Here is a 16,992-nt window from a genome sequence, read left to right as displayed (position 1 = left end):
TTTGACCTTAAATGTCATTGATTGAGAAGAGCCATGCTGGGTATCCAGAGTACATCCACCCCACCCCCACACCAACCTGAAACCTCAGGCCTCTGTGGGGTCCCCCTGTTCTGTTGTGCTCTTGCATTTCATAGCATCTATCCCAATTTGGAATTCTGTATTTGAGTGGTTATTTTATGAATCTCTCCCCTCTCTGTAGACAGAGTTCCACCAGGGCAGGACAATGTTGGTTTTGCTCCTTGTAAATACCTCTTCTGTCTTACACCATGACTAGCACATAGAAGTTCAAATATATATAGGTTGTAGTAAATTCACACATGCTGGCATCACAGAGCAGTGGGTTTGGGAATAATTAGAGGATTTGTCACATGAAGACAAACTACCTTCTTGGCACGAGTTGATAGGCAGGAGCCTTGGATGTAAAAGAAACATAAGATTGTGGTTTCAGCAGGTTTAATTGAGGAAAAAAAACAGACGGGCTGAAATATTCGAAACGACTTGAGTCGTCTTGGGATGCCCTGGTGGGAACTCAGTCTAATGACAGATGGCAATTTAGTTGTCCTGTTGTCATGAGATCTAGAAAAATCCTGGAATCCATCGATGAGCCCTTAGAAGGAAAGTACAATCCTGGCCTTCAAAAAAGATTTCATAATGCTGCAAAGAAGGACCACAGAACTCCTGTTTAGGTGCAGAAGTTGATGTTGGAGGAGGAGATCCTTCTAGGATGTTGCATGGCAGCTATGGGAAATAAGAGGTGTGTTTCCCAAAGTTTTTGACAGGAAGAATAGCTCGTCCAAAGGCTTTGATAGATGAGGCCCTAAAACGATGCCATGATTCTACACACATGTAGATACCTGCACAAGCTTGGGCCTTAAGACTCTAGAACCAGGAAAGTGGGGGTGAATCCCAGCTGTCTTTCAAATAACTAAAGACCACTGTAAGGGTGGAAAAAAAACCATATATAGTCTGCAATGAGATCATAAGAATTAAAAGCAATAGTTCAGCTTAAGAGAAAAAGAGCCATGAACACTGGATGTGAAGTTTTGTCTCAGGTAGGAACTCCTTTGGAGTTCTCAGGATGTTTAGCAGGCAGATAACACCAGAATTCATGTGGCTAACTTCTTACTGATGAGGACCTTGCTGATCGGCATGGAAGGATCTATGAAGAACCATTGCTGTGTGTTAGAGAGTAAAGGCAGTTTGTGGCATGGAAATTGCAACCCAGGGGTAGGATGTCTTGGCAAATATCTCTTCCTCCTGGAAGCAGGGACTGAGAGTTTAGGGGAAATGATGCAGGAGGCATGTTGGGAATAGATGTGGAATTGCAACTCTAAAAAGTTGACTGGGTTTGTTGTCCACCCCTTCATTTGGGAATCCTCTTGAAAGTTCTCAAGTATGTTTGAGGAATCTTTAAGACAGTGCTGTAGTGAGAAATACAGATCCTAAGAGACTGTCATATGTTTACATATATGTAGTGAAAGGATGGTACAATGACCCCCAACATAATGTCTGTAAGAATCCCTCTCTCCTTGGCTACGTGTGTTGATAGAGGGAAAAAAAGAGGCCATCTGTGGGACGTCTAACTAAGAGAATATTAAGAGTATCTTTAATGCGTTCTTAAACTTGAGGAAACCGTATCACCAGCACACCCCCAGGCCTCTGTTGGTGACCCCAAAATGCACTTCTATACATATTTATGTGACTTTGCTGAGGCTTCACTTATAGTTACACCAGTGTTCTTTCTTGTTTCTGTTGAGCAGCAACATGGTCTAGTGGTTACTGACCTAACTCAACCACTTTTGGTCAGCAAAGGCAAATGGAAAAAGAGCCAACAGGACACGCCCCATGAGCCTATAATGCTGGTTCCTGAGCTATGCTACCTGACAGGTACTACAGATTTATGCAGTCTTCAGAGAAGTCCACCCCTTTTAAGCCCCAGGTGTTAGGATGTAGAAGTACTGGCTTTTCATAATACTCCATATGGCCCAGAGCTGCATTCTCTCTGCTGGTTCTTCCTCTTGCAGATACAGTGGTCAAGGCTTCTCTCATGTAAATCTATTCTTGCTTCTTTAGCTATATCTTTTCTAAACTTTTTTTTTTTTTGTAAAGGTCTAACAGATGAAATGCGTAAAGACTACAGAGTGATGAGAGACTTGGCTATGCATACAAGGTTGGATCCAGAAAAAAGGCAGCATGAATTACGAAGATTCATGAATATTGTACAAAAGTAAGTGTTATTTTTCTGTGTGTGTGTGTGTGTGTGTGTGTGTGTGTGTCCTGAAGCGGAGACTGCGTAGAACCCCTGGCATCTCAGATTCTCCAACTAAAATGTGACAGTTGGGACAAAGACGATATCTTGGGGGAAACAACTCTATTTTTTTCTGTCAATGCAAAGTTAGGGGAAGTCTGGAGGGGGAGAATGATATAGAAAGATCCTAAGACCCTGCACAAATGTGAGAGCAAAGACATCATGATTTCGGGGTACCAGGGACCTTCTTTGTACCATGTCAGCACAGAGGACAATAGAAGATATCTTTAGATTAGAGGAGAATTTTATAAGTGGATCATTGCCTTTGCTTATTTCGTTTGGATTGATTTTTGGAAATTTTAACTTTCAGAAATAAGAGTGCACAAAGGGAACTCCAACTTTGGGATTTGAAATTTGACCCCAACTTCGTGTCCTTCTCAGGAAGAATTATGAAAGAAGTAAGAATTCTTCAAGGAAGCAGAGCGGTAAGACCATTTCAAAGTGGCCATGTTTCACTTACTCATTTAGTTATTTGAGGTCAGGTGAATAATAATGCAGAGGAACTCACTCAGGTCAATACCTGGGACTACTCTCTCTTCTTGGGTTACCTGTCCTTTCTCTATGAGACAGTAAGCAGATGTTCAATGAGAATGCATGTAACGTGGTTGGCATGTAGTAAACTGTGTTTTATCTTTATTAGTACTGTGGACATTGCTCATGGCAAAATTATCTTCCAAATGCATCCTTACGAGTCAACTACCTAGAACCAAAACAGCCCAGAATGACCCATGATGGAATTCCAGTATTACTAACCTCTATCTTAAGGAAAAAGATATCATTCAGTTATGACTGAAGTTTAAAACTGTAGTGTTTCAATACGAAGTAGCACAGATTTACGATGGAAAGGCTCTTCGATGATGTATAAAACTTCATTAAAAAAATATATATGTATATATGTCTGTCTGTCTGTCTGTCTGTCTTGGAATTCTCTTCCAGTTCAACTCCCATCCACAATTTGCAGATTGGTCAAAAGAAACTAGAAGTGGACCTTTACTCAATGTGAAGTCACTAGATCATTGGCTAGTGCTATATCCTAGGAGAAATTATGGAGCAGCCTTGTCCTTGCTACAGAGCCTACGGAAAGTTACACCCACCATGGGCATAGCTATGAGAGACGCAAAAATGTAAGTATGGCAGAAATTATATCCAATTTAAAAATTAGTTGTCAGCAAGGAGTGCCTGGGTGGCTCAGTCAGTTAAGTGTCTGACTTCGGCTCAGGTCATGATCTTACAGCTTGTGAGTTTGAGCCCCACGTCAGGCTCTGTGCTGACAGCTTGGAGCCTGGAGCCTGCTTCGGATTCGGTGTCTCCCTCTCTCTGCCCCTCCCCCGCTCACACTCTGTCTCTCTCTCTCTCTCTCTCTCTCTCTCTCAAAAAATAAACATTAAAAAAAATTTAAAAGCAGTTATCAATCTAAAATTGAAATCAGAAGATACTAAGTTATAGGAATCAGTCACTTCATCAAAATGAAAGTTTGTAAACAAAAAAGTCTATCCTAGTCAACAGGTATTAAAATAGGCTTTTGTGATATATGGTTTGTGGCTATTGGGATACATGTTGAGGAAGCTAAAAATTGACCTTATTTTTAAGAACAAACTTTCAACTGAAGTACTTAACATAGTATCTTGTTTTATCTTACATCATACTTCATTGGTTGCATAAAATGTTACATGTTCACTATTTGTCACCTTTTGAATAGAGTATATATACTTATTTTCTAGGCTTGAAGTAAATGATACAGTCCAATCCTATACAACCATCTTAGAAAACCATGTGTCATCCAAAACACAGATGGTAAGTGTCTATTATATATGTATATATATATTTATATATATACATATATATATATATATATATATATATATATATATATATATATATACATATGCACACTACTTAGTGACTATCCTAAAACTGCATTTGTATGTATTTTTAAATTTGAAATGTTGCCAGTGGTTTCCAAAACTAGCAAACAAATATAAATTTACCCCTCTCATGTAGCTGAATACAGCCTTTTGGTTTTAGCCACTAGGTAATGTTGGGTTTTAGCCACTAGGTAATGTTACCATGTTATGCTAATTCTTTCAGGCTTGAGAACTTGGAATTATTATTTTTTAAAATCTCACAGAGGCGCCTGGATGGTTCAGTCAGTTAAGTGTCTGACTCTTGGTTTTGGCTTAGATTATCTCACAGTTCATGGGATTGAACCCCATGTTGGGCTCTACACTGACAGCTCTGAGCCTGCTTGGGATTCTCTCTCTTCCTCTCTCTCTCTGCCCCTCCCCCACTTGTGTGCACACGCTCGCTCTCTTTCTCCCTCTCTCTCTCTCTCTCTCTCTCTCTCTCTCTCTGTCTCAATCATTAAAAAACGAATAAACATCTCGCAAACTGAAAACCACCATATAAATGTAAAGTAAGGTGAATTATGGTAATCACATTCATCCTGTCTCCACCCCCAGCTGTACCCTTTGAAGTCCATGATCTCGTTCTAGTCCAGCATGTGTTCTCTAGCTTGGTATTTTTCTGAGGACTTTTCCTTACCTTTTCTCCATCCAGTGCCTTAGACTAAGTTGTCATTATGTTGTATCTGAATTATGAAGGCAACTTTTTTCTTCTTCGTTCCTGGGGTTCTTTCTCCTAATCCATCTTGCATTCCTTCTTCCTTCTCCAGGATGATCTTTAAAGGGATCTTTGTTTCTTGATCATGAAACCAGGATGTTTCTCCTATTGTCCTTTACAGAAAGGGTAGACTTTTCTCTTTTTAGTTTCTACTAAGGAGGCTTTTAGGCTACTCTGAAGCCTACCTTGTATGAGCCATACGCATTCTTAAATGAAAGGTCTTATTTTTGAAATCCTATTGTACTTAAATTTTGTGTATTGCCTCCTGTTCCTTGTTGAGTGCTGTGTTTTGTTCTGTTCTTCGGTGTTGCAGCCTTAGATCCTCAGCTGGAAGACTTCACTGGAAATCAGCAAAGCATAGTGTTTCCATTTGTTAGAATCAGAGTTGAAGAACCTTGGTAGTTGTTTAAATCCTCTAAACAGGAATTTCTTTGCTCATTTAGCATCTGCCTGAAAAGCTCAAGACTGCCTTTTTAATTGTGGGAATGTCTTAAAAGATGTCTTTATCCCTTGAATGGGATCTTGTCCCACTTTGAGTCATTTGTCCTAACTTTGCTTTTTTGGAACAGTATCTTCTACTCAAGGTAGCTCCTTCAATATTGTAAGGTATTCTGTCAGATGGAGTTGGGGGGAGCATGTCTACAGTCCTTCTTATGCATGCCACACAACTGGGGATGACCACATAACACAAGGATTGACAATTATGTGTAAAATGGTCTTTGAGTGCAAATGGAAATCTCCATAGATCGAGTAGAGAGGGAATTCATGTATGTGAACAGGGGTGAAGCCATGCGGCTAACAAATCTCAAAGCTGTGTGGCAGTAAGGTGGGGGGCCAGAGGACATCAAGCTACAGATTTATATTACATCTAAAATAAAATTTTAACGTCACAGATATGCAATATGGACTGGTGGTAACACTACCAACAATTCGCAGATAGTTTGGGAATATATTCTCCTTATGGTGTATACAGATAACCCCCTATAGCTCACTGGTTTACATGATGAGGAAGCACAAGTGTTTGAATAATTAAATTCCTATAAATGTGTGAGTTGGAAGAGTACGGCAGTAACAGGAAATAAAAGTGTGTTCAAGCTATGGGGATTTCTTTGGTTTGATTTCCTTCCTGTGAAAAACAAATCTAGGATTTTGTTAAAAACTTAAGGCTAAAAGAATAAAAATACATTCACTTGCCTGTAATAACCGGTTCCTGGAAATTAAACATTTGCAGTAAAAAGTGCCAACTGGGAACACTGTCCCCATTATTTTAAACAGAGAACCTTACAGTGTTCCTTTTCCAAATAACCATTACACATCAATCTGAAACTTCCAGTTTCTGTTCTCATGAATATTTAGAACCTTAAGTTCTTTTAACTTTATATTTTAATGCAATTTCAGACTTACAGGAAGAGTTGCAAAGACAGTACTAAGCTCTCTACAGCCATCATCTGGATTCCACAAATAATACATTCTAACACATCCATATAATTGCTCTCTCTCCCTCTCCTTTCCATCTACCTACCCCCTTTTCTGCAAATCATTCTCTCCCTCTCCTTATGTACAGAACATACACACATATGTCCATTTATGCATGTGTGTCATTATTAACAGTATGTGTGTTTTCCTGAGCCATTCATCCATCTACCCGCCTAATTCCGATTCTACCAACCATCTCCTTTATAGGAAACCAAATTATTGGGTCCTTCTAGGATCACCTGAGGCATTTAAGAATTTATTTTGTTTTAAATTAATGTATTTATTTTCCAGAAAGAACACAACCGGGGGAGGGACAGAGAGAAAGAGAGAGAATCTCAAGCAGGCTCCTTGCTGCTAGTGCTGAGCCTGACATGAGGTTTGATCCCATGAACCGTGAGATCATGACCTGAGCCCAAATCAAGAGTCAGACATTTAACCAACTGAGCCACCCAAAGTGCCCCGAGTCACCTGACGCATCTGATGGCCATGTCTTTTTAGTCTACTTTTAATCTGGAAAATTTCTTTGGTCTGCCTTTGAGATCTATGGCCTTGACATTCTGAAAGTACGCTGGTCAGTTATTTTGTAGAACAGTCCTCAGTATGACTTTGCCCGTTTCTTTGCAGCTGGAGTCAGGTCACGTGCTCTTGCAGGATTACCACAGAAGCGACGCCATCTTGTTTTCAACTCATCATGTTTGGGAGCATGTGGTGTTGACTTGTAATTTTAATTTGGATCATCTGATTCAAGATGAGGTCTGGTAGTTTTCCCCATTTTTAAAGTGACAATTTCCACCCCCTTTGTAATTGATCAGTTAATTGGGGGGAGACGTTTTGAGACTATGCACATTTCCTGTTTCTCGGTGAAGTTTCACTCCCCAGTTTTAGCATCCATTGATGATTTGTGCCTGAAATAGTGCTTATTATGGTGCTCCCCAGTCAGTGCTTTTTATGCTTTTGGCATCTCTTCTGTGTTTGTTAGTTGTTTTTCTATTAGGAAGACCTTTCCATTCTTCTTGACTCGTGCCAGTATGTATTTATTTAGTTATGTAAACATGGACTCATGGATTCTTATTTAATGGATTATGATCTTTTACCCTCCTGTGAAGTAGACTGTTTCCTTTATGCTTACTGTTCTCCTAATGCATCTACTACCCACCCCCGACTGCTGTCACCAGAGCTTCGTGTTGTGTGTGTTTGAATTTTGCCCCTAAAGAGTCCACCATTTAGTCCTTTTTTTAATGTTTATTTTTGGGAGAGAGAGAGAGAGAGAGAGAGACAGAGTGAGAGGGAGACACAGAATCTGAAGCAGGCTCCGGCCTCTGAACTGACAGCATAGAGCCCGAAGCGGGGCTTGAACTCATGAACCGCGAGACCATGATCTGAGTTGAGGTCAGACGCTTAGCCGACTGAGCCACCCAGGTGTCCCTACATAGTCTTTTTGGTCTGTTTTTCTTTTTGTTCAACCTTGAGCTTCGCCTTTAGTGGGATATAGCTGTGGTTTATTTGCTCTCTTGCCCTAGTAGTATCCCATTTTTTTTCCACTTAACCCATTCTATTCTTGATGGACATGTGGGATGTCTCTAGTTTTGCTATGATCTAGAGTACTGTTTTGCATACTTTAGTACATGTCTTTTGTGCACATGCATTTCTGTTGGCAATTTACCTTGGAGTAGAATGGTCCCTTGTCATTAGATGCTACTTATCACTTTTCCCAAAATGGTCGGTGCGCACATTGGTACAACTGTCAGCTTGAACATTCCCGTGGCTTCATGCCTTAATATGTAGTGTTCTAAAGCTCATCTGTTTAGTTTTGAGTGGTAGAGACTCAAAATCTATCTCTAGTACTCTTTCCTCGACAGGGCATTGCGTTCAATTTCTGTCCTCCTCTCTCTCTCAGGCTGTCTGTTCATAGTCTCCAACCTTTCAGAGGGTGGGCAGACACTTTGGGAGAAAGCATCCCCACTTGATGGGATCATCTCTCTACTTCTCTCCTATCTTAACTCTGTAAATCTTTTTTTTAATTTTTTATTAATTTTTTTAAATTTGCATCCAAGTTAGTTAGCATATAGTGCCACAATGATTTCAGGAGTAGATTCCTTAATGCCCCTTACCCATTTAGCCCATCCCCCCCCCACAACCCCTCCAGCAACCCTGTTTGTTCTCCATATTTAAGAGTCTCTTATGTTTTTGTCCCCCTCCCTGTTTTTATATTATTTTTGTTTCCCTTCCCTTATGTTCATCTGTTTTGTATCTTAATGTTCTCATATGAGTGAAGTTATATGATGTTTGTCTTTCTCTGACTTCACTTAGCATAATACCCTCTAGTTCCATCCACATAGTTGAGAATGGCAGGATTTCATTCCTTTTTATTGCCGTTAACTTTAGAGCTCAGCCAGTTTAACAAGGCCATAAACAGGCATGCCCCTATATTTTCATAAGCTTGAACAAGTTCTCCTCAGGAGGAGACAGGTCCATGCTACTCCAGAAGCTGGTTGTAGGAGACAATGTTAGCTGACCACTCTCAGAAAACTCAGAAATCATCACATAAAAATTAGAATGTAGAAGATTTTAAACTCATATTTAAAAGCCTGACTTACCAGATAATATATAAATATATACATATAAAGAAGGAAAGGTGTGTGTGTGTGTGTGTGTGTGTGTGTGTGTGTGTATGTATGTGTGTGTGTATAATCTGTACCCAAAAGATTAGGTGCTTTTCAAAACATATCTGTAAGTTAGTTCAGCTTTATACTTAAGTGATCCCAATGGACATGGAGAAATCCTAAACCAATAATGAAGGACTGACATTACTATCGAACACACACAGTGACTACAGTCCACTGCAAGTAGAAATCATTAGTCCACGTACATTTAAAAACCGAAGAATTACTTGTAAGTAGCAATTATATTAGAATAATATCAACGGAAGGGCACCTGGGTGGCTCAGTTGGTTAAACATCCAATTGATTTTTGGCTCAGGTCATGATCTCAAGGTTTGTGAGTCTGAGCTCTGCATCAGGCTCCATGCTGACAGTGCAGACAGAGCCTGCTTGGGATTCTTTCTCTCTCTTCCCCTCCCACACACTCTCCTCAAAATAAACGTTTTTTTTTTTTCTTAAAAAAAGAAGAATATTAATGGAAGTTAAAAAAAAAAAAAACTTAGACCATATAAGTAGTATGTATCAAGACCTGTATAAAACAGCAAACTAATAACAATGGGGGACTCCTGGCCCTCGGTGAATGCATTGGGAATGAAGTCTAAATTTTAATGCGCTAAGAACAGAATGAACCAAAATAAAGTAGGAGGAAATAACAAAAAGCAGAAACTAAACAGAACAACAAATCTGAAGCCAAGAATATTAAAACTTGAGGTTATCAAGTGTGAAGAAAAGAGGCCAAAAGAGGCTTGACAACATTAAGAACAAGGAGAGTTCATGATTAAGATTCCTTGGAGGCTAAAAAAAATATTAGGAGAACACCATGGTCCAGGGGGGTGCTAGTAGATCTGAAAACTTGAAATTCAGTTTTTAGAAAGAGAAGTAATTAGCTGGTTAGTATTGTGAATTATAGGAAAAATGATTGCAACTGAAAAAAAATGCAGATAATGCATTTGATAGAATTCCACATTTCTTATGTGAGAAGAAAAACTCATTTAATCTAGAATAAGAATTTCCTGGGGTGCCTGCGTGGCTCAGTCAGTTGAGCATCCAACTTTGACTCAGGTCATGATCTCACGGTTCAGGAGTTCGAGCCCCATGTCGGGTTCTGTGCTGACAGCTCAGAGCATGGAGACAGCTTTGGATTCTGGGTCTCCCTCTCTCTGCCCCTCCCCTGTTCTCTGTCTCTGTCAAAATAAACATTAAAACAATAATTTCCCTAATCTGATTAAGGATATTTGCCAAAAAAAATCTTGCTGAAGGCATCATCATGGTAAAAATAATATATTGAGGATTTTCTCATTATAGTCAGAAAGCAGCAAGCAGTAATGGCTCTTCCTCATGGCTCTGTGTCCTGCTGGAGGTTTGAGCACATGTAGGAAACCTTGCTCTGCTGCCTGCGAATCTGGTGGTTCCCATAACTCCTGAGGGTGTTTGCTTGGAGTTAAGATGGGGATACTAGTATTCATCTCAGTAGGTTGTTGAGGAATTAATTGAGTTGAGTACAATGCTTGGCAAGTGCTTCTCACATAGTCTGCAACTGGAAGTGGTGACTGTCCTGAGAATGGTATGCTTCAATCTGTGTTTTAACCCTTCCTTGATAACTTCATGATAAACTCCTAGAAACAGAATAACCAGGATGTACAGACTTTGCAAGTTCAAACAATCGATGTGTATCACCTGTGCCTGGCTCCCAGACTCTCTTCTACACACTTTACAATTATTTAATGTAACAGGATTCCAGACCTTTCACAGATCAGCTATTGAATAAATGGACTCTGCTTTATCAGTGTTCCACCTAAATATCTTCCTTGATATTTCTCCTGTCCATTGCTCCTGTCACTGTGGTTGCATCTTGGACAGTTTCATCTTTGCTTTCTTTCAAGGTCCTTTGTGTGCTGTCCAGTGACAGGAAAGACCTGTATGATGGCATTAAAAAATACCTGTGCGTCAATTGCCCCATCCCAAGCCAGTGTGTGGTGGCACGGACCTTAGACAAACCCCAGACACTGATGACCATTGCTACAAAGATTGCCCAGCAGATGAACTGCAAGATGGGAGGAGCCCTCTGGAAGGTGGAAACAGGAGTATGTTGGATTTCTTTGCCTTCTCTTTATTTGAGTTGTTTCATTGATTTCGCTAAGACTGTATTTGACTCTCTTTAACATGTAATTGCTTAATTTTGCTCACGTTTTGTCCTAACTCAATGGACTCCCTTCTTAAACCTTTCAGTTACGGAATGCAATGTTCGTCGGTATTGACTGTTTCCACGATATTGTAAATCGACGGAAGTCCATTGCAGGCTTCGTGTCCAGCGTCAATCAGGAATTAACGCAGTGAGTGGGCTCTGGCAGACATGGTTCAGTTGGCAGCTGGCTGGACAAGCAGGAGAGTGGGCGTAACTAATGCTCGTTAGCAAGGTCCACAGACAATGTGTTCTTAGCCACCTTGTACTGCTCCTCTTCTGGCAAGGTTATGCTCCAAAAACATTTTGTGTGGAAGCCTCTGTATGATTTTTCTATAGCTGTGTAACAAATGATGACCAATATGGCAGTTTAAGATGACACTCATGTGTCTGCACGCAGGTCCGTGGGTCAGCCATCTGGCACCACATGGCTCTCAGGTCCTCATAGGGCAGAGGTTAAAGTGTCAGCCAAGCCACATTCTGGTCTGGAGAATCCAAGGGCACGTCCTTTGGGCAGAATTCATTTTTTTTGTAGACCAAGGACAGAGGTCCTCATTTTCTTGCTGGCTGCCACCTGCCGGCCAGTCTCCATTCCTAGCATTTCATCTACATTCCTTCTTGCACGCCCTGATCCCCCAGGGCACCTTGAGTCCTTGTTCTGCTTCAAACCTCTCCTTCTCCTCAGCCATCAGCCAGAGAAAACTCTCTGCTTTTAAAGGGGCTCATGAGATTAGATACAGTCCATCTGGAAAATCTCCTTATCATAAAGTCAACTGTGTCACAGGACATAATCACGGGGCAATATCTCCTGATAGTCACAGTCCTGGGGATTAGGACAGGTAGGATTCTGCCTACCAAAGGCTCTTATCAGTGGGTCTCTGCATGGGGACTATCAGCCACGGGAAAGAACTGAGGGTGTACATGGGGAAGACCGACTAGGAATGCAACCAGTAACCCATAGATATGGGATGTTGTCTTCATACGTTCATATATAATGCACCTGCCAAAGAAGACCTGCTTCCATACCCCATGCTTCTCCTTTGCTCCAGGAACACTTCTGTTTTCTGGGCTTAGAACAGAATCCACCTTTAGATGAGTTTGCACACACTTTATAGTTTCCTGAGCATTAGGACATGTATGACCGTCACAAATCACTGCTATGTTTAATGATGAATGTGACCCACTAGGTATAATTCGAGAGTTTTCTTTTGAGGATCCATCTTTATTTTCATAAATGACCATTTTTTTCCCAGTCATACTCTATTTCCATACGGTAACATTGTTTTGTTTTTTTGTGTGGGGAAGGGAATTTGAAAATAATGGGGAGGAAATTAAGCTTTCATTCAGTTCATAGATAATTTTCAAAATTTTATTTTGAGAGAGACAAAGTGAGCAGAGGAGGGGCAGAGAGAGAGGGAGAGAGAATCCCAGGCAGGCTCCATGCTGTCAGTGCAGAGCCTGACACGGGGCTTGAAACCATGAACTGTGAGATCATGATCTGAACCAAAACCAGGAGTCAGATGCTCAACCGACAGAGCCACCCAGTGTCCCTGGTTCAGAGAGCTTTTTGAGCACTTGCTATGTTCAAATGCTGTGAAAAGAGCAGTGAAAATGTAGTGCCCAAAAGCATCATCTCTTCTCATAGAATGTAAATACCGAAAAAGAGGCAGACAAACAAATACGTTGTATCATGTCAAGTTATTGTAATACTTTGAACTAATTAAATCACAGGGGATAGAATACTGAGACCAGAGGTGCCTGGGTGGCTCGGTTGGTTAATTATCTGACTCTTGATTTTTGGCTCAGGTCATTATCTCATGGTTCGTGAATGGGGAACTTGATTAGGATTATCTCTCTGCCTCTCTCTGCCTCTTTCTGCCTCTCTCTGCCTCTCTCTCTCAAAATATTTACAAAAGAAAAAACAGTAACGTTGAGACAACTATTGATCTATTGGGACACAGTCGAGTAGCTATTACCATTCCAAAGCAGATTGCTCCTTCAAAGCAGATTATTATGGATGAACCATTGTTTAAGGCATCAGCCTGGAAGCAGGAATCTCCAGGAAAACAGTCTATTTATTTTGTAGTGTCCACCAGTGGGTGAGATAGCAGTAGTCAGCACTTTGAAAGTATGAATAATTTGTAGCAATGTTAATCAATGCTTCCATTCTATATCACTATTTGTGTCCATTCAGAATATTATTAAATGCCTAAGATACCAGAAGAGACTAATGCTTTGATCTCTGCAGGGAAATAAAAGAATGGATCCTCAAATGGATCCTCAGCTACTGATAGTGACTTTTTTTTTTTTGGAAGTCCTAGATTAACTCAGCATCAAAATGATGAAATCTTAAGAATCCTATTTGCCAAACTAATGGCTTATGTTTCTCCAAACAGGTGGTTCTCTCAGTGTGTCTTCCAAGAAGCGGGGCAGGAGCTTGTGAGTGGGCTGAAAGCCTGCTTGGAAGGTCAGTGTCCCCTGGAGGTTGGAGTGCCTGACTTTATAGTTGTATATACTAGTTGGCCATTAGTGGAGAGATTATCCCCCAGGAGATTTTTGGCAATGCCTAAAGACACTCTTGGTTGTCACAACTGGGATGGAAGTGCTACTGGCATCTAGTTAGTGGGTAAAGACCAGGAATGATGCAGAAGACAGCAACACACCTACCGTCACCACCACAAAGAATTACCTGGCTCAGAATTTCAGTAGTGGTGCTGTTGAGAAACCCTGAGCTAGCCTGAAGGCCTAAAAGCTGTGAAAGTGTCCTGGAGGCTACAGTGTTGAAAAACTGAACCTAGGAGTTGTTACAAATAGCGGTGGCCAGTTTGTTCCCAGTTACTGTCTATTTATCTGTGTTTCTCGTTTCCTTTCAGCTGCCCTGAAGCTCTGGTATAAACATAATCTATTTCTGCCACAATCCATCATTGTGTATCGGGATGGAGTGGGGGACGGTCAGCTTCAAGCACTGATTGAACACGAAGTACCACAGATTCGGTCCTCCTTAAAATCTGTTTACGGCGACGAGTCTAAGTATATAAGTTGTAAAATGCAGATTTTTTGACATTCTACTCCACACCCAAGCCAAGAGTGCAGAGCAGAACTGGAACATTCCAGATTGTGTTCTTCCTTTGGAGCCCCCATGAACTTTCCTTTTTCCTAATCTCCCTGCCACCCTTCATGTAGCGGGGGCTTCTTAACCTCAGATATTCATTAAAATCCATGAACGTAGCTGGTCGATGGTTCGTGTTTATGCAACTCCTTTCTTCTGGAGTTGTGTCAGTCGAGGGCTGGAGAATTCCTCTCAACTGCCTCCTCTGGCCTCATCTGTTTGTGGGTGAATCCTGGTGCCCAGCATAGGTAGGGAGGGGTCCTGACCTTGTGAAGAAGTTCCTCCCCCTATGATGTGGGTGGCTGTGAATAGGAACCTCTTTTACTGCTTGAGTCGGGCACACAGAACTAGGACCGTAAAATTGGGGTGTGTGGGGAGCAGTCTTTTTTTGTGTGGTGTTTCAACCTCTGAATGCTTCTGAGATTATGGGGCACACCTAGTGACACCAATCGTAACTCTTAAGGGTCCGACTAACTGTCGTTGTGGTGAAGAAACGAATAAATACCAGATTTTTTGCTGAGTATCAAGGAAGACTTCAAAATCCACTTCCAGGAACGGTTATTGATGTGGAGGTGACCAAGAGGCAATGGTAAGCCATCCCTTTATTTATTTAAATAAATGTTCCCTTTTATTCAAACAGAAACGTTATTTTTTTTCTTCTAAAAAAAGGTTTGCATGGTTTGGAGAAGAAAGAATTGACCTAAAGATGGTGAAAAAATTATATAAACAGATACACATGAGATTATAGAGGTTTCTGTCTTCAGTTGTCTTCTCCTAGAATTTAAATATGCTTACCATTCTGAGATTCTTCAGTTGTTGGGAAGGATGGCAGGACTCCTGGTCAAATGGAGACTCATCCATTCTGCCAAATGAAAGAACTATGCAGAACCCTGAATGGGAAACAAACAAGACCTTCATAGCATCAGACAGGGAGAAACATAGTAAGATTAAGGAAGGACAAACATCGATCAATCTAGGAGAGGGCAGGAAAAGAATGAAGAGAAAAGCAAGTGGAAAGAAAGTAAGATCAACACCAAGCAGAACATAGTACACATAAAAACCCGTGAGCTACAAGAAGTTGATGAACCTTGCCATTTCTATCATTGGGGACTTTGAATGGATTCTGGTGACTTTCTGGGAAGAGGAGAAGGTGTTCATCCCTGGAACTCTAAATTCAGTGTCCCTACGATCGTATCCAACATGCCAACTTCAAGTTTCTGCATCTGGGCATCAGCACAGATGCTTTTGTAGAAATCATGAGAGCATTATTACTTGTTTGCTTGTATTGATGGTTGCACTGCCCTTTGTAGACTTGCTTTCCCCAATCATTGCTCAACAGTCAGGCAGGCTTCTAAATGTAAAGGAAACTCTTGTCCATAGAATGGATTTCTGTCCATTCACGTCACGTCAGATACTAGGTTTGCTACGTTGTTTTTTCTTTCTGAAAATAAGCTGACATGCTGTATTCCTGTGTTGTGTGATTCCAGGTATGACTTTTTTATCGTGAGCCAGTCTGTGAAAGATGGTACTGTCACTCCCACTCACTATAATGTTATCCATGACACCGTTCACTTCACCCCAGATGGAATACAGTGTCTAACTTACAGACTATGCCACATGTATTATAATTTGTCAGTAAGTACTTTTTTTGATATGGATTTTCCTATAGATCTGTAAAACTGTTCGAAATTAAATCTATACTTTCTGAACCTTTGAATTGGTATCTCTGAAAAGTTACATTTAGGGAAAGTAGAGAGAAGCTTAATTTTTTTTTGTTGTTGTTCTTCTTCCCACTAAAGGGTGTCATTCGAGTCCCTGCTCCTTGTCACTATGCCCATAAACTGGCTTACCTTGTGGGCCAGAGTATCCACCAAGAACCACACTATTCCCTGGCAAGCCGTCTCTTTTACCTGTGACCCACAGAAGAGAGCCTGACGACTTGTTGAAAGCCACCATTTGTGAACTTATTTTTCCTTTTTAAGCTGTCCTTCTGAGATACTTTCCTCGATGCAGTTTTAAATTATAATCATTATTGGTTAGACATGAGGGTTCAGAGTGGCGCATGCTTTGGGCAATACTACCACTGACTGAACATGACCCTTCTATTTTCCAGGCAGGAAAATGGGCTGTGAGGGTTTTGTCTTGCAATCCACCTTTGAAATGTGTTACAGTGACTTTATGATTGACCATGCCTGAACACTTGGTGTTCTGAGCAAGTTACTGTACTCAGTGTAGTGGCTGGATGTTAGTCACGTGCACAGGTAGATTGTACTTGGAAAATAAAGCTTTTTGAAACACTTAGTTCTTAACAGCAAAGCTCTAAAAAAAAAGGCAAAATTAAATGGGGATTTATTTGTGTTAATTAAAATTTTGTATGAAAGAAATAACATGTATGTAGTATCGATTACTCTTTGGACTGGGGTGGAAATTTGAAATGTATCTCTGGTAGAGATGTAATGAGGAGAGCCTTTTGCTTTAAGAGTTGACAGCTTAGGAACATCAAAATGTTTTGTCACTTTTTCCACAAAGAAGCAAAATGAAGAGCTCTATTAGCACTTCTGACTAATTCATTCTCTTGTGCATGTTCTAAGTGGGACATTATTGTTAACTGGACTGTAATCAAAAGGGTCCTGAGTAA

The 16,992-nt window shown here is 40.7% G+C and overlaps 1 protein-coding gene across 1 annotated transcript in view; it reads left to right on the top strand.

The window, feature by feature from the left end:
• LOC125916853 (piwi-like protein 1) overlaps positions 1-16,973 on the top strand; it is a 30,017-nt gene extending 13,044 nt beyond the window's left edge. The window contains exons 9-20 of the mRNA XM_049623117.1: positions 1,761-1,887; positions 2,110-2,227; positions 2,619-2,733; positions 3,245-3,432; positions 4,030-4,102; positions 10,947-11,147; positions 11,293-11,396; positions 13,642-13,712; positions 14,119-14,269; positions 14,818-14,943; positions 15,842-15,989; positions 16,154-16,973. Of these exons, the coding sequence (XP_049479074.1) occupies positions 1,761-1,887; positions 2,110-2,227; positions 2,619-2,733; positions 3,245-3,432; positions 4,030-4,102; positions 10,947-11,147; positions 11,293-11,396; positions 13,642-13,712; positions 14,119-14,269; positions 14,818-14,943; positions 15,842-15,989; positions 16,154-16,270 (1,539 nt within the window). The 3' untranslated portion in view covers positions 16,271-16,973. The remainder of the gene's footprint in view (positions 1-1,760; positions 1,888-2,109; positions 2,228-2,618; positions 2,734-3,244; positions 3,433-4,029; positions 4,103-10,946; positions 11,148-11,292; positions 11,397-13,641; positions 13,713-14,118; positions 14,270-14,817; positions 14,944-15,841; positions 15,990-16,153) is intronic.
• Positions 16,974-16,992: the final 19 nt, after the last annotated feature.

This window comes from Panthera uncia, unplaced genomic scaffold, assembly GCF_023721935.1.
Source record: "Panthera uncia isolate 11264 unplaced genomic scaffold, Puncia_PCG_1.0 HiC_scaffold_1261, whole genome shotgun sequence".
Taxonomy (NCBI): Eukaryota; Metazoa; Chordata; class Mammalia; order Carnivora; family Felidae; genus Panthera; species Panthera uncia.
Note: the sequence above shows the minus strand (reverse complement) of the source record. Positions and strands in the feature narration are given on the sequence as shown.